Source organism: Prosopis cineraria, unplaced genomic scaffold (genome assembly GCF_029017545.1).
Source record: "Prosopis cineraria cultivar Desert tree isolate PC_DT_omini unplaced genomic scaffold, ASM2901754v1 PC4, whole genome shotgun sequence".
NCBI classification, from domain to species: Eukaryota; Viridiplantae; Streptophyta; class Magnoliopsida; order Fabales; family Fabaceae; genus Prosopis; species Prosopis cineraria.
In genome coordinates, this window is record NW_026555335.1 from 595,735 (window position 1) to 613,682 (window position 17,948).

The following is a 17,948-nucleotide window of genomic DNA, read 5'->3' on the forward strand; positions in this document are numbered from 1 at the left end:
TTGAAATGAGAATTTTATTTAGTGTTTCATAACTTCTATAATGTGTTAATTTGCAATAGCCAAAAATATATAACTCCTACAGCCATGGCCCCTGCCAATCCCCCCTCTCTCCACCCCTAGCTGCATGAAGTATTGAATCAATGTCTTGGATACGTCCCACATTTAGAGCCGATAATATGGGTTGGTCTCGTAAGCTCAACTTGCTAACCTACAAAAAGTTGCAGGTTGAATTAGAAAAAATGAATTCAATTATATGTGAGATAGTTTTGGCCCATCTTGCATAACTTAAACTTGTACCTCACCGGTTAGCCCGCTTATATTTTTTTAAAAAATAGACAAAAAAAATAAGATTACATTTAAAATAAATCATTTAAATTAAGCATACATGAAACTACAATCTAAATATTTAATATTTTTACATTTATTTAATTCAAGTTTAAATTATAGCAGAAAACAATAAAAACACACTGTTCATGTATTTAAAATTCATGTATTTAAATAATAATATAACATAATTTGAATGTGATCAAAATAATATTAAATAAAATATTTTATTATACTCTGCTATATTCGTGTAATAATTTATTTAAATTATTTTGTTTGTAAAATAATAGATTTTAGACACATGTTTTTCCCAACTCTTCCCTCCCGCCATCCCTCATTATAATTTTATATGAAACGCCGATTATGGAGAAATGAATCTGCGACTTCACTGCAATCTTTCAAATAATGGAATGAAATTGTCGACACTCGCCTTCCTTTCCACGCTATTTTTTTTAAATTTATTTTTCCCAATAATTTTCACTCCTTGAAAAAATTATTGACATGCACTTTATTCTTATCATTAATTTCAATTCTAAGAAATCAGTTATCACTCCTTGAAAATCCTGACACTGATTACCTATGTAATATAATCAAATATCCAGATGAACTTTCCTTTTCCATCTCTTCATGCCACGCAATTCTGTTGCCAACCCTGCCTCCCCTCACCCCATCAAATTTGGTTCCACAGTCTGCACCCACACTTTTTCTTACAAGAATATGTTAATAATTTCATAAAAATTATAAAACTTCAATAAAAATTTTTCATTAAATAAAGCTGTTTAGTTAATTAGGAACCATCCAAACAAAACGACATTTTTTTTTTAAAAATTAGTTTATTAGACAAAAGGGTCTATATTAACTCTCAAGCACCATGAGGAATTGTCCCATAGTCAGAACCAAATCAAGTGTTCGATTCGGCCAAACAGAAATGAAGTGCTCGGATTACTATAAACTCCAATCTTATAGGAGATGCCCTGCTTCAACTGAATTTTTTTCTTTTTTAAAAAAAGTCTAAATATTCTATAATTTCGATAAATTCCACCCACTCATTCAAACAGATTAGCTGATCTCAAGCGATTTTCCATTTGACATGAAATGAAAAATTATAAGTTTTTTCCAATGCATGAATTAGTGTCCAGGTTTTCTCCTCACACAATGGCTCCTTTGCTTAGAATTATTGATTAATTTTTGACCAAAATATAATAAACTCCCTTATTTTTATTGTAGTTGTATATCACTTAGCTTCCCTCGTCTTTAAATATTTCAAATTAACCTTTATTTTTTTTCAAACCCTTCTACTGTTAAAAACTCTTATTTTATTAATAGATTTTGCCACATTAGATTAATAAGATACATGTGACACTTGACAAGAAAAGATATTTTAATTATTTTTAAACACAAATTAAGGAAGAATCATCTAACTATAAATAAATACTATAAAAAGTTAAAATTAATGATAAATACTTAGTGACAGATCTTTAATTCATCACTAATTATAGACATTTGTCACTAATTGCATAAATTAGTAATGGATTAATTATGAATATAAAATGTCATCACATTTTGGTAAAATCTTATAAATTTAGAAATAGATTTAAATTTGTCATTGATTTTCATCACTAAATTTTTACATTAATGACAGATTAGTGATAGATATTTTTAATTAAAAATGAGTAAAATATGCTTAAATATTGTATAAAAATAAAAAATATAACAAATATAGAGAGAATCAATGAAAAAAGCTTAATAACTACCAAATTAAACAATTACACAAAAATTTTTTCTCTTATTAAAGTGAAATATGTAATATAAAATGATATAGAAAAAATAACAAATAATTTTTCTTTTACCATACAAGCTTGAATGTAAAAATAATTTATTTCATATGAAAATATTTAAATTATAACATACATAATATAAAATAATATACAAAAATATTTATTTTCATAAAATATATTAATTGATATTAAATAATATATTTATTAACTAATAATATATATGTTGATTTATATATTTATATGTGTTAGCGCGTGTGTGAGATGATACATGTTGCCAATATATTTAAATAATCATATAGTAATATATATATATATATATATATTTTGATACATTAAGTTAACTATATGTGTTCAATTGATTAGTATATATTAAATTTTAAGTATTGAGATTGAAAAGTCATTCTAGTTCAACTAACAAAAGGTTATTATAAAAATAGGGAGATCTTGAGTTCGAGACAAGACAATATCACAAACAATGAGGATTAAAATAGATTATTGACATGGTGATAGTATGGCTGGTGGTAAGGGTGATGTGTACACGAGAGATGGCATGGGAAGTCATATTTGTGATGAAGATTAGTAGTGGCCGATCAATTTTTAAATCTAAAATTAGTAATGAATTTTGTAACATTCTAAAATTTACATCAATTTTTTACAAATTATATAATTTTATGGTGAACTTTCTTCATTAAAAACATACCATGATAGAAAAAAGCTAGTCATGACGATAAAGAATAAAACTTATTTTTTAAAATAATACCATGGTACAAAAAACTTTAAATAATATTTTGAAACCTTAATGTGATAAAAAATAGGCTATTATAGTAATTAAGAATTAAGATCATTTCATAAAAGTATATTATGATAGAAATAGTCTTTTTAATATAGAATTTTTTTCAACTTGGACTACCACGATATAAAAGATTAAACATATAAAATAAACTTATCATGCATCATTTCATGATTAAAAAATAAATATGGGTCACTTAGATTTAATTTGGATTGTCCAAATTGTTTTAATTTATAATATTTTATTTTATATTTATTAAAATAAAAGTTTATAATTTTTTAATAAATCTTTTTATCATCAATCTATTACATATTTAATTTAAATTATTTAATTTAATATTAATTTTTTATAAATTAATGTTCTAGATATAGTACGGGATTTCCAAATTTAATGTTAATTTTTTTATAATTTTTACAAATTTGTATTTAGATAAATATAGTATCAAAAATAACAATAATATCCTAATGGCCATTTTTTTAAAAAATATTTTTTAAACAAAGTATAAGTTGAGAATTTTTAAATATGGACGTCCATATTAAATCGGTACTGCATAGATTGATGATAAAAATATTTATTAAACAATTTGAGCACCGAAGATGGTCCCAGTTCGATTTTGAACAAAATAAAAAGAACAAAAAGAAAAAGAAAAATCTAACCATGCGGGATATTTACAAATTGCGAGATCCAGAAAGCTTGTGGCGTTGGAGATGAATGCCCAGAAATATGTATGATTCCCTTTTACCGATCTGGACTGTGGGCCGTTGGGTTTTTTGATTGTCGAATGTCCGGGGTCGTGGGGCTTAAAGGCTAAAGCTATGGAAGCAATTCCTCTGCCGAGTTGGGCATATTCAACCACTCAAAGCATCCAAACACGAAAACCAAAACTCTTCCTCTCGCCTTTCCATCCGCCGAGAATTCGCGCTTCGGTCACCCCTTCCCGATTTGCAGTTCGGGCCAAACGATCTGTTTTCCAGGGTACACTAATTCACTTTCACATTTTTTTTTAAAAAAAATCTTTCAATATGTTCACTGCGCTCAAAAGCTATTTTCGTTGTCCGTTGGGTTTTGCCCCATTTTATGGAAACCGTTCGAGCTTTTTTTTTTTTTTTTCTCTCTTTTGGGTTAGAAAGTTGCCATGATTACCTTGAATTTGGTTCTCGTTAGTTTCCAAGTTTGTTTGTGATGGGTTTTCTTGAATGCTTCCTAATTAGAATATCGATGACACTCGTCGTCGAGTGTCACTTGGGATTTCTGAAATGGCTTACCGCAGGTTCGATACCAACCAATAAGGTTAACATTGTTTACATCACTCGTTGACGTTAAACTACCATGTTGATCAATACTATAATAATCAATTGCTTTTGTGCATCAACATGGTTGTTCAAGTTAAACATTTTAACACACCGACCTGAGTAGCTTGTGTTTTACTTTGGCCACTCTATAGATGATTCATATCACTGAAAACGCTTGGATTTTACTGGCTTCTGATGGCAAGCCACTTCCTATGGCTGGGGTGACTCATGGCATAACTTAGCGGTTCCATACTTCCATAGATTTTTGCTGTCGTATAGTATTGTGACTATTTTCTACATGTTTTACACTTGACACCTGTTACCATGTTTATAGGATTGATCAAACTTAACACTGTTAACAGTCTTAAATCTTGGCTGCCCATTTTTTCCCTGTAGATTCTGTGGTAGAGTTTAAGACTTGTGCATTTGTTCTCTCTATCTTTTTCGTTCACGAAGAATGAGAATTAACTTGGGCCATGCAGCGATGATAATGTGCTTTTATTCTTCAAAGAAATCTTAATTTGATCTTCAGATCATGAATGTGTAAAGGAGCTAAGCTGTTCGTGCAACAGATTTTCAGAGCTATGTGAAGCCTTCTCATCTTCTGTCTGGCTCTGAGGTGAAAGTCTGCACAAACACATCAATAGAAGGGATTTCTTTGTCTCTGAAGGAGGATACCTCAAAGTCTTTATTCAGGGTCAAGTTATGTACCAGTAACATATATGGCTCAAGTTTAAGCGACTTGAATGCTGGAGTCCTTATGTGCTTGATAGATGAATATGGGCGTTCAATATTGCAAAGGATACCTGCAAGTTTGATGATGGATCATTCTACAGTAACAGGGGATATAAATGATGTTAATACGCTTCATTTCCAAAGAGGTTCCACTGATGAATTTATCTTTGATGGACCTAAAATTGCAAGACTTAAAGCTCTCTGGATTGGCGTTGAATCAGGTAAATTTATGATGGAGGTTTGTTTTTAAAGTGGTTAAGATTCAACAGATATCGTTGCTCGATTACAATTCAGGACTACTTTTTGAATAACACAATTTTATCTAACGGTAAAAGAAAAACATCATCATTGCAGTGATAGGTCAAAAGTCGAAAGTCTTTGCTCAGTCATACGCCGTTTCTTTAATATTCTGTACCATATATAGGACCGGAGGAGTACTAGTTAATCAGTCAGTTATGGTCAAGGTCAGAAAGGTTGATTGTTTAGTTAAGTGGTTAGTACACGTGTCATTAGCTGCGATTTCAAGGACCCTTTATAGTGTAAACATCCATTCAGATGCAATACAGATTTGAGATTCAGATCCATTTATTTCTCTGAAGTATATCTTTTGGTAATGATGACTCTTGTTATAATTGCGATTTGATTTAGATTCATTTTTATCAGAACCTTCTAATTCTGCTCTTATTTATTTTCTAAGGTCAGGTCAATGGCGACTCGGAAGCGTGTCGATAACAGTTCTTAGTTGTGAGTTCAAATTATCATTAAAAGAAGAGGAGGTTCATGAGTACACTGGTTTCCAATATGACTTTCAGAATGATGATGCTTTGCTTGGGGAAGGAAGCGATCTGTCCATGCTGGAATTAAGACCGAGCCTTGTAACTGAGTTAAGTGGGATTGACCCCTTTGTCCATTTCGGCAAAATCGCTTATGATGATGCCTTACCTCAATATCCAAAGATATCAAATGAGGAGAGCATGAGGGAGTATGCAGATTTGAAATTCTCATTGCTATTATATGATGCTATGCTGGTGTTCTTCGGTACATCCTTTGTTTCCTTCTCAGCCGGAAAAAATGAAGGCTGTGCTTTCTTGATAGGTGGGATCGGCGGCTTTTTGTATCTGCTATTATTGCAGAGATCTGTGGATGGATTGCCAGTTCCAGAATCAATCACTAGAGAGCGGAGGGAAAGCAATCCATTGTTGGGGGGATTGGAAGGCCCTATATGGAGCATGGCATTGGCAATAGGCTTTGTTTTATTTGGGGCGAGGTATGGTTCTGGAGATTTGCAAGTGAGCTACACGCCGAAGGAAGTCATTGTTGGAATGATGGGGTTTCTTGCATGTAAGGTTTCTGTAGTGTTAGCTGCATATAGGCCATTGACACTGCGCCTGAAATCACCGAGTGACAAGTAATTTGCCGGCGGCAGAGTGGGTGGGTTTGTCACGGCAAATTCCTAAAGTCGAGAATTCTATAGTGAATGCATGCACAAGTATCTTAAAAGTTGAGGCTTGTTGAAATATAACTTTGACGTCAAACTGATACATTTCTTTCGCGATAGTACAGAACCTTTTCGATTATGTATTTATATGAGCTTGAAAGAAAATCAGACGAAGGTGGCAAGATGTCATTGAAAAAGAAAGATAAAGCGAGGTGATGGGAGATTAAAAGGTCGTCCATTTATAAATTCGAGTCTCGTGCAGAGTTTTGGAGTGATCTGGTGACCGTATCTAAAATTATCTATGCGGACGAAAAAAGCGGGTCATAATTGAAGGTGCAGTGAGTCGGTGACAGGGCTAGTAGAGTGTGTGAGGGGGAAAGTAAATGATTGCCCTCCTGTGGGCGAACGTTGATGAGATAAGAGACCAACATTTTCTTGTTCTCATATCATTATATGCAGGATAATTGTACGGAGAATTAGGCCACTGATAATGCCTTTAAATTTTAGTTAGTTATAATTGATTATGAAAAACTCGATTAATATAATTAATTTTTATTATAATAAATTATGTTATAATCTAATTATGTTAGGATATAGTTTTTTAAAATTAATTCTAATATAATTAAAAATGTTTAAATAATTTAGTCAAGATTAATTTTAAATGTTATAAATTACTTTGTGAAAATGTAAATATTGACAAGGTAGTATATAATATTATTAAATTAGTTGAACTGTATTTAAAAAATAACATTATTTATATATCTGTAATTAATTATAGAAATTTAAATTATATTATATTATATTGTAATTGTAATATTATAAGATTAAAATTATATTATTGTAAGAATAATTATTCACTATGTGTTTAATTTCTTTATCTGGGTTCTTTCATTTTGACTTTCCAGACCAGAATCAGCAATCCGAGATGGACTATTTGATCGCCCGAACATGTTACTACCACCCCTTTCATCCGCTTGATCTTGTTATCACCTTTTCAGATTTGGATTTCTAGATTGATTGATTAATCTGTTTGTTGATACTAGACGGAGAAAGTGAGGATGGAATTGTAGAAGCAGAGTGAGGCAATTGATGGCGGCACAAGCTACAGAAGCAACGATGAGGACGACGAGGAACGATTGAGCACGATGATATGTGGTTTAAGGGTATGTTTGGGCAGGTGGAAATTTCTCTCAGATAATAAATGTTGTCACTGTAAAATTGAATTTCAGAAGCCACTCCTCCCAGGGGAACAGTTTCCCTGCTAAGCATAATCCTGAGCAGGAGTAGCTCATCACACAAAAACGTCCAGCTTTAATAAAAAAACAGGTTTCGAGATTCACTGATGTAGTCATGCGTTAGCAAACGGTGTTGTCTTGCTTGGCTGTTTTGAAAATCAAATATTTAATATTAATATCAGCAAAAAAATCAGAACGTGATATGCGAGCGAAACAAACGAATGTGATAAAGAAAATGCTGCTGGGCGCCAAAGTTTGGAGGTTTGGTGTTTCTAGAAAGGCGTCGACTTTCAATATGAGGGAGGAGGTTGAATTCTGATCGCAAAAGGCATTGACTTACCGTGCGAAGGAGGAAGCCAGTTGCTGATTAGTTTGTTTTGTCAATGGAATTTGAAAGGTGTATTCTTTCTGTTTCATTCATGCACGCGCACACAAACTAAAATTTATGTACAACATTATTAGTAAAGTGATGGATTCCATTTCGTTCATTTGGTCAATGGAGACTGAAAGGTGCATGCTTTTTTATATATATATATGATATTAGTAAACAGTAAGAAAATAAATTTTTGAACTCTTTACTCTTTGAGTAGACTGATTATAGAGTGTTTATGCTTGAAGAATGATATTTAACAAAGGTCACTGAGTTGAACTTGTCTCACATGCTTGATGCTGAGTTGAATTCCGACTATCTTTTGAAATCAATTAGCAAAGTGAGCTTCGAGACTTGTAATAAGTCTTTTTGCTATAATTTCATGACATTACTTCCATTAGCATTTGAGGAAGAAATGTTTGACTGAGAAGCATTTCATAGAGAAAGAAGTAAGAGTGACAGGGTTGGCATTTGAAATGAAATTTTGAAATGATATGTAGAATATAAAAAAATAGAAGTCAAATTATTTCAGACACACATAACAGATAAAAAGTATATAGAATGGGGGATAAGAAATTGATGAATACTTGTCATAGACACACGATTTTTGTGCTATCTAGCAATTTTGGCAATAAATCATCGCAAATAAATCTAAGAAAAAATTTCATGTCATCTAATTAAAAGATCCAAACAAAAAATATGTTCCTCTTCCTTCATATTCTTAGAAAATAAAAAATGCCACTTAAGTTCTAACTCTTTCAATTTGGTCATTTGAACTTTATATTAGACACTAAGTTAACAACAAACTGATAGTGTCTTCTCCCATTGCCAAAAAGATCATTCCTTGAATGTAGATTATAAAGGGAAAGATGAGATAGTGTCTTCTCCCGTTACAAAAAAATCATTCCTTGAATGTAGATTATAGAAGGAAAGATGAGAAAGAAACATAAAACCTCACAGTATACCAGATCGGATGCCTCTGTGTGATGTCCAATCACAGCCGCCGCTAATAAGGTTCATGGAAGAATACAGCATGTCCAACCAAATCCAATACCTCCAAGCCTCTCTATTGATAATGGAAAAGGATAAATGAGCCAAAAAAATTGCTAATGAGATAGGCCAAAGATTGGGGAACTCACGTTGGGTGAATTGGTTTTGGGAGAAGCTAGGAAAAAAACGCAAATAATGGAGGGGCAGAGCCATCAGGGTTTGATAAGGTGAAACAATAATAAATAAATCAACGGCTAAGATTAGAACATAATGGATGGCCAAGAATTTTCTTACTTTAATTAAGCTGTGCGTTTTGGTGATGAGCTTCTCCTGCTAATCACACTGCTTAGCACTGAAACGGGATCCCTCCTCCCAGTTTATAGTTTTTACCATAACGGAGTTAGTTAGCAGCCAAATAATTGATTATAGTTTTAGTTCCAATAATTGATTATATATGCAAATCCAAAGAGGCGGATGTAACATCTGGCGGTTTAGAAATAATAGAATTCAATTTATTCTATTAAGAATGACGCGTCTTGGTCTTTCTGGCCGGCTTATGCGTCTCTGTGTTTTATATGGAGTGTTGCCACTTGCTAGATCCATTTCCTGCCGAGTGACCGAACTTTGGAGGTGACACCCAATTTTTAATTTTGATTCCTGAAGCGCCCGATTCTCAAGCTTCTTTTCTTTCAGTTCAACCAAGTAACTATCTCTAACTCATTACTCATGTCATGGCTAATACAAATTACAGTACAGAGTATCGATGATTCCTCTCTCTCTCTCTCTCTCTCTCTCTCTCACGCACACACCTTTCTGCGTAGTTGCTAGGTCCTATGCTTGTTCCTACGCTCTCTTCCGGTCACCATCTCGTGTTTTTGCAAAGATTACAAATGATATCTTACTGATTAAGGGAGCGGAGTATTATATTATTGATGGATATTTAATAATTTGATATATAATAATGATGGCGAGCCCCAAGGTGAGAAGAAAAAAGGCCCCAGCCACTGACACTCGAAAAAGCTGAAATACAAAGCATCCACTTGCATGTTTATTCGATGTAAAGAGGAGGAATATAATAATAATATAATACAGTACATGCATGTCAACCACACACATACAGAACCAGAAAGGGATGGTGCGCCTGATGAAGAGGTGGGTCAGGGGAAGGCGACGATGAGGGACTTGACAGGAGAAGGGAGGTGGCGGACAGTGAAGGTGGAGAATCCGGCCGCCGTGATGACGTGGTCCCACTCCGTCAAGGTCCTCTCCTTGCCGATGTTGGTGTGAGCCATCATGACCATGTCCAGCATCAGCCCCACCTCCTCGAGCTCCTCTCCCTCTCCTCCTCCTTCTTCGATCACTGCCTCCGCTATGATCACCCTTCCCTTCTCTCTTATGGCCTCCCTGCACCTCTTCAGGATCTCTACGCACTCCTCGTCTCCCCAGTCATGCAGCACCCACTGCGCCGTGTCACTCATTCATCATATAATTCATTCATTGCAATGTCCAAAGAGAAGACGACATACCATGAGAAAAGCGGCATCTGCTTGCGGAACGCTCACGAACATGTCGCCTCCCACGTGCACCACCCCCCGGCACTCGGAAACCGCCGACACTACGTGCGGAAGATCCAGGTTGATGCATTTTAGCCACGGGCATGCCCTCGCCAGCACTCTCATGGCGGTTCCGTTCCCTCCGCCCACGTCCACCACCGATCTCACCCCTTCGAACGCCTCCCGGCAGTGCTCCACGATCTCCCTCATCCCTCTCCGGGCATCGCACGCCATCGCCTCGTTTATCAGCTCGCCGTGCTCCGCATTCGCCTCCGCGTAGCTCCACACGTCCTTCCCGTGAGCCTTCGTGAACGACGGAGTCCCGTTCTCCCGGACCCTGCCGCTCAAATTATGCCATGGCGCCAGCATTACGGGGCTGCTCTCCAGCATCACAAAGGCCGCCATGCTGGCCTCGCTCTTCTTGATCAGGAGCCGGGAGAGCGGGGTGTGGACGTAGGCTCGCTGATGCCGGCCGGCGTCGTGGGCGGTGGATGCTTGTTTGAAGATGTTTCGGCTGGTGAGGAAGCGCATGATGCGGTACAGCATGGAGGGGTCGCAGTTCAGGGCTGACGAGAGCTGGGAAAGCGTCACGGGAGCGTGGTGGCTTTCAACGGCCTCTGCTATGTTGAGTTCGATGGCGCATTTCACGACTGCCATCTCAACGAAGCCCAATATGTATTTGTAAATGTTCTTCTCCGCTTCTGCAGAAGAAGAAGAAGAAGAAGAAGAAGAAGAAGAAATGAACACTTCTTCACTTACTACCTCCCCCATACTCTCTGATGTCTCTCGTCTGCGTGTGTTGAAAACATTCAAGGCTGAGAGCTTCATTTATAGACGTCCAGTCCTTGTTGGGCTTGGGAGGGCTGAGAATGATGAAGTTAATTGAGTAATTAAGGATAAAAACGTGATTTACAATTGGATTCTGAGACGATGATGGTGCGTGCACATCGTATGCGCATAAAATATTATTGTTATTTAATTCATATTGTGTCGGTCTGAGCGTTTTCAATCATTCAGCATAAAATAATCACACATGTTTAAGGCAGCAAAATCATACCAAAATCTCTTTTCTCACCCGCATTTTGTTTTCTAGTCAAATTTAGACGCTGGTGTCTCGAACATACCAGAATTAATAATATTATAATTAAGCACAGGAAATCTAATTGTTGTAGAAATTTTTCGTCAAAGTACTGATATAAGGTTCAAATATCAGATTGGAAGCATATCAAGAAGAAAGGGAAGAGAACGAGAAATTCACAGGGAGAGCAGAGAGAAAACATCACAATACATTTCACGTAATACCTTGCTCCGCTCACTTCAACGTGTCTTTGCAACAACCTCACAGCATGCGGCCATGCGCTCATCTCCCTTCACTCCATCATGCATCATGACAGCTGGTCAGTACTCTGATACCAGCCCACGAACTGTCTAGTTAGTTTTGCAGGGTTCCGCTCGGCGTTATCAATGAAGACCAAGGATACTTTTCAATAGGAAGCAAGATATGGGCCGGGATCCAATTCTTGGTCGACCCATCCATTTTCATGCTTTTTAGATGTATAAATTAAAATAACTTAGTTATCGTGTAGTTCACGTGGGAAACAGGAATGAAAAACCCACGCCAAAAAGGCAAGCAAAAAAAAAAAAAAATAATTTGAGGGCAGTTTCGCCATGTCAAAAGTTATATAGTTCCCATAAAGCAGCTTTAATTATTAATTAGAATTTAAGTGGTATTATTAGGTACTCCATCATTCCTGTGTTATAGCATCCTAAACACCATTTATTGGCAAACGCAAACCGACTCGACTCAGGACAACAAGAGAATTTATGACGAGTTTGTGTATATGCGTATGATCATTGATCCAGCCACAATGCTTATAATCCCTTCCTTAAAAAATAAGAAGTATTTTTAGTTGAATCACGCATTTTAATTAATATTATTTTTTTATATTTACTCATATTTAATTAATAGGGTGCTTTATTTTAAAATAAATATAAAATAATTTGTTAATTAGGGACATGTTTGGTAAAAGCACATTAATTAGACATTAAAACACTGAAAATAACTTACTTCTTTTAACATTCAAACCTTAAAACAATGTCTTACATTTCTTAAAAGAGGGAGTGAATAATATTAGGTAGTATTTTAATACATGCTAGGCCTCAATAAATAATAAAGAATGTGTGAGATGAATTGCTCCTAATCAAAGCACAATAAAAAATGTTAAACTATATCCAAAGATTAAGTATAAAGTGAAAATAAATAAATAAAAGACCATATAAAAAAAATTAAGAAAGCATTGAAAAAATTGTATTCATCTCGAAAGTTTTCAAATAAATGCTATTACTGAAAGAAGCTTTTTAAAAATTATAATTGGTGGCATCATATATAATATAGGTTTTTCATTGCAAAAACAAAATGTTAAAATTGCATGATTTTGGCAACTTAAAAAGCAAAAGAATGATATAAATATTGATGAGTGATATACATGAATATAGGCCTTGTCAAGTGTGTTCCCCTGGATGACAGGATTAGAAACGTTTGGATAACAAAGATAAAATCGTGTGGTGCCTTCGCTGTCACTATATTGACATGCTGAAATCATAGTACAGCACTTCATTTCGTTGATTAAAGGAGTGTTTGGATGGAGGGGAGGGGAGGGGCTCCTCTCCCCTCCCCTCACTTGGTTAGGAGGAGGGGAGCTCCTCCCCTCCCCTCCCCTCCTTTGGTTAGGAGGAGGGGAGGGAAAATTTTTAAAATTTTTCCTCCCCTCCCCTCCAAAGCCTCCCCTCCAAATTGGGGGGGGGGGGAGCTCCCCTCCCCTCCCTTCCCCCTCCTCCCCTCCCCCTTCCCTTCCCTCCCCTCTCCTTGAACCAAACAGGCCCTAAATCGTGAGGAAAATGAGATCCCACCTTTTGGAGTGGTGGGTCCCCTCTTTCACTCTCTCTGATCAACATCGTTATCAACCAACAGAAAACGAACAAAGCAGACTTGCAAATAAAATCCATGGATTTGGTTTTCGTTTATCTAATTTTACGTCAGGCCTATTATTATATAATCTGCCCGCCTGATATTATCGGGCCTTCTCATAATTGCTTCCAGCCCAATACCTATCAATTAGTGGTCAGTACATTGATCTCAATAATCACAACCACCAAATAGGGATTAACATTTCTGCAAAATGCATCTTGTCAGATTTATACTTCCTCCTCTCCACAACGCATGACATTTTTTACCAACTATTTTCATTTTTTTATTTGTTGTGTTGATTAATGTATGCTGAGTAATTTTGCCTGGAAAATCTTGAGCATTTATTATTGACAAGGGCACAACTCAAAGAGTAAGTCTATTTTTTATGAGATCTTAAAATAATTAAATTTCTTGAGAAAAATTTATATACTTAGTATTATACACTCAATGTATTTGTCTCTAATTAAATTAAGAGATATAAATATTTCACATATTATTTATTCCATAACAAATTTTTGATATTAATATTATTAACATATTAAAATTCATTTATTTTGATTGGTCAAAAAAGTATATTAATTATACAAATTAAATACATATAACATCCTAGATTTTAATTCATTGATTAAGTTGATTAATTGAATTTTATTAGTTAAAAAATTAGTTAAAAATTGAGTATTAGTTGGTTTGATAATATATGGTTAGTGATGGCTAACAAACCTATTAATTTTGGGTAAAACCTTTGGATTGGGATAGGAGACGGATTAGGCTAGTTGGGCCCAAATTGTGAAGGCTCTTTTTTGTGTCATTCGTCACAGCAGATATGCCATGTGTTGTGGTAGATGGTCTAAAATTTTAAATAACGAGATTGAGCTCGAGCACGAGTTAGAAAGAGAAAAATATAGAGAAACTAAGGGAGAGTGATGAAAAGGAGGAAGTGGGTTTGCTAGGGCAAGCTTTGGTGACCATTCAAGGGAGATTTTAACTACCACAACCAAGGTAAATGTTTTCCCTCACTTCCCTCTCTTTTTCCACATGATTTTAGCTTAGGTTTCTCTACAAGGATGTTAATTTCAAACCTTGGGGGCGATGGATCCAGTACCATTAGTTCTATTGGGACTAATGGGAGTTGTTTAACATCTCCATTACCTAGTTTTAATGATTTTACAAGATTGTGAACTTGGGTCTAAGGTTTTGGATGAACCTTAACCTCTTTAAGTAAAATTTTAGGTTGTTGGGTGATATATTAGTTGTTATTCAAGGTAATGGGAGCTAAATGGAGTTGAAGGGAGTTAATAAACTCATTGGATGTGAGATTTAACTTGTGCATAAGAAATTTGGTTAACAAATTGTGAGTTTAAGAGTTAGAAAGTAGTGTTTATATTGATTACTAGTGATGATAGGTTTTATTAATTGTACATAAACCTTATGACACAATTGTTTGAGCTTAATCCTAGCTCAAGAAGTAACTTTTTAGGGGTAATATTTGAATTCTCAAAGGTTTAGGGTAATTGGGAGAATCTTATTTGATGCTATTACTTGTTAGATTAGTTATGGTTGTTTGTAAACTTGAAAAAAATGTTTTGTAACTTGTTAAACTTAAATTATTGTTTTATTAACTCATATGCAAGTATGATTTGTTTTATACAAATGAGAAATAACTCAAAGTTAACATGTTAATTATTTATTGGAAAGAAGATTTTGAATATTATAATAGCCTATAAGAAACTATGATATTGCATGCATGCTTGTGATAGCTAATTTATGCTATGTGACTTGGTATGCATGATGATGCTTTAGGAGGATAGCAAGAGTCTGTCCTATGAGGATATTATTTTATTTCCACGTGGATACTTACTATCACCATGGGTGGCCTTGAAATTTAGTTTAGGGTTGGCTCTTTTTGAATCTCACCTAAATATAAATGTAAGCTTAAGTTGCCTAGATCCTTAGTCCTTACATCACCTTAAATTGGGTGCATACCTCAGTGAATTTGAGAATTAGGAGAATTCATTGTTTGAGAGTGAGCGTAGCACCTTTAGCTAGGTAACTTCTCATAATTGGTAAGTTTGGACTAGTTTATTCACATGGACTTAGCTTTATTAAATTGTCAGGTCACAAATTCAGTTAATAGTATATGGAGGAGATTAGGAGTAGTTTGATCATGCATTTGTGATATCATGTGATGTGATGTTGTGCTAGATCTTTGAATGAGTTTAAATGCCTACTTTGCATGCCTTACTTGATTTGATTTGCATATGCATGATTTAGAATTTTTCTTGATTATTGAGTGGCTGAACTTACTCTTATTTAAGATTTTACAAGCACTAGCTCCAAGTAGGATAAGGGAAAATCACCTGAGGTATAGGAATTTGTGATTCCTACTTATGCCTCTTTCTTTTGATTTAATATGTGTAATTGATGATAAAAATTGTCAACTAGGACAATTCTTTTAATATTTGCACCACTGCATGATATATGTGTTGTTTTGGTTGTATTTAGTGTCCTAGGCTTTGTTTGATGAGTTATAAATGTGTATTCAAGGTCTAAATCCTGGTGCATATATAATTATGTTATTTTGATAATGATATGTAAATGATATTTGAGAATTTGAATTGATTTACCTCCCCCATAATTTTTTAATAATATTAGGGTTGAGGAGTGAAATTGAGGAATGTACTATATTTATGTGATGTGATGCATTACATAGTTTCTTAAGTTCTTGGAGTTTGGTCTAGGTGGTTGGTTAGGCTTTTGGCACTTTGATTTGGTCTTGGACACCTTAAAGGTTTTAAACGTTTGAAAAAGGAGTGGCTTTGGTTTTGAGTATTCAACTTTTTGATATGATATATTTTAGAAATGAGACTAGTGTTATTAGCTAGTTTATTGAATATTATTTTTATCGACATCTAGATCACCTTAAAGGGATACCAGACAAAAATTTGAGGAGTCATGGAAGTTAGCCTCCAAATTTGTCTTAGGATAACAAGAATGCTATTGTTTCTGAGTTGTATGGCGTGGCAAATGGCACCTTTTCTGCAACACACAATGCTAAAGAGGCTTTTCGCTAGGCATTAATACGTTAGTCATCATGGATGGCCTCAACATCATCAGCTGGGGCAGATGCATCATCGACCGTGGTAGATAAACCTTATAACATCTTAAAAATTAACTCTTTGATGAATTAAACTAATTGAGAGTAATTAAGTAAATCTAATAGTTTTAAACTTTTGGATAGTCAGAGAAGACTAATGGACTTATTAGGCCTTATTTATAACATTTAAATAGGGTCCAGAGTCAGATTGGGCCACTTGAGCCCGAATGCAAGGCAAAATTGTGTGTAGCCTTCTCTATAAAATTGATAAGACATATTATTTACATAAATTATTCACTTATTTAGGACCCATTTTACATATTATATTTCTCATTTTGGTGCTTTCATAGTTTTAAAAGTAAGAAAATCACCTAAGGAATAAAGTTGTGCATTAAAGATATTTTGGTTCAAAAATTAAACTCTTGAGAAAATATGTAAGAAAACTAGTCAAAATGCGTTTTGAATCTAGGAGAATAAATATAAAATATTTTTAAAATTCAATGTGATTTGAGAGATATTAATTAAAAATTACAACATTAGGGTGGTTGACTTTGTTAACCTAATTAGGGTTTTGTGCAAGTATGTGTACATGGTTTTACATGGGGCAGCCCTTAGATTGCATTTTATTATTTATCTCCCATTTAAATAATTAATTTTATGTGCCAAAATATGAATTATTATGTCACATGCATTTATTTGATTAATTTTGTTCATTATATAACATAGGTGAGACATGTATACTTAAACTTATGTCAATTGGTCAAGGAAGTGCAAGAGGGCACTAAAGAATATGAGGTGGCATGAAAAATGGCTAATGAATGTGTAGATCAGACTTATTAAGTGCAAATTATGAGATTATTCTTATTCACATAGGAATTATCACTCAACCAATAAGAAACACCGAAGAGCATGTACACATAGTGTGAAGCTCTCCTTTGATTTTAATTTCTTTTTAAATTAATTTTTAGAGCCAATTTGATCCTAAAAACATGCTATTTAGCTTCTCTCTTAAGGATTTCAAATGCATTCACTCAATTCAACACACACTCATTTATCTCTTCCATTCTCTCTCTAGTTCATCTTGTTCTTCATTTTTCTCATTCTTTTCTCTAAAAATCCTAGTAGTCCAGCCACTCCATCTCCACTTTTAGCCATCAAACTTCTATAAAACCACCATGATTCCATTCCTCTCTCAAGGTCAAACCCAACCCTATCATTTTCTTAGAGTTTTAAAGCTGTAATTCATCAAGGGCAATAGAGCACCGCACTGCCTCTTGGAATTCTTGGAGGAGCAAGATGTTCTTGATATTTTCTAGCTAAATTCTCCAAGGAATCTTAGGAAGGAGTTAATAGAAAATGAGCATTGAAAACTACATTTGGC

The 17,948-nt window shown here is 34.6% G+C and overlaps 2 protein-coding genes across 2 annotated transcripts; one reads left to right on the forward strand and one right to left on the reverse strand.

Annotated features, from left to right (window-relative positions):
* Positions 1–3,545: 3,545 nt before the first annotated feature.
* On the forward strand, positions 3,546–6,874 carry LOC129307891 (uncharacterized). The gene is made up of 3 exons (XM_054948832.1): positions 3,546–3,867; positions 4,757–5,140; positions 5,622–6,874. Exons 1-3 carry the CDS (start codon positions 3,708–3,710, stop codon positions 6,329–6,331), a joined length of 1,254 nt encoding a protein of 417 aa, XP_054804807.1. The 5' UTR covers positions 3,546–3,707; the 3' UTR covers positions 6,332–6,874.
* Positions 6,875–9,973: 3,099 nt separating this feature from the next.
* On the reverse strand, positions 9,974–11,341 carry LOC129308231 (acetylserotonin O-methyltransferase-like). The gene is made up of 2 exons (XM_054949289.1): positions 10,479–11,341; positions 9,974–10,412 (listed from the first exon to the last, which is right to left on the reverse strand). Exons 1-2 carry the CDS (start codon positions 11,331–11,333, stop codon positions 10,110–10,112), a joined length of 1,158 nt encoding a protein of 385 aa, XP_054805264.1. The 5' UTR covers positions 11,334–11,341; the 3' UTR covers positions 9,974–10,109.
* Positions 11,342–17,948: the final 6,607 nt, after the last annotated feature.

Bases quoted from the DNA above. Each gene is read 5' to 3' on its own strand.
- LOC129307891 (XM_054948832.1), top strand. From the start codon at position 3,708: ATGGAAGCAATTCCTCTGCCGAGTTGGGCATATTCAACCACTCAAAGC. The intron at 3,868-4,756 runs GTACACTAATTC...TTCGTGCAACAG, and splicing joins CAAACGATCTGTTTTCCAGG to ATTTTCAGAGCTATGTGAAG. The intron at 5,141-5,621 runs GTAAATTTATGA...TTCTAAGGTCAG, and splicing joins CTGGATTGGCGTTGAATCAG to GTCAATGGCGACTCGGAAGC.
- LOC129308231 (XM_054949289.1), bottom strand. From the start codon at position 11,333: ATGAAGCTCTCAGCCTTGAATGTTTTCAACACACGCAGACGAGAGACA. The intron at 10,413-10,478 runs GTATGTCGTCTT...GACACGGCGCAG, and splicing joins CAGATGCCGCTTTTCTCATG to TGGGTGCTGCATGACTGGGG.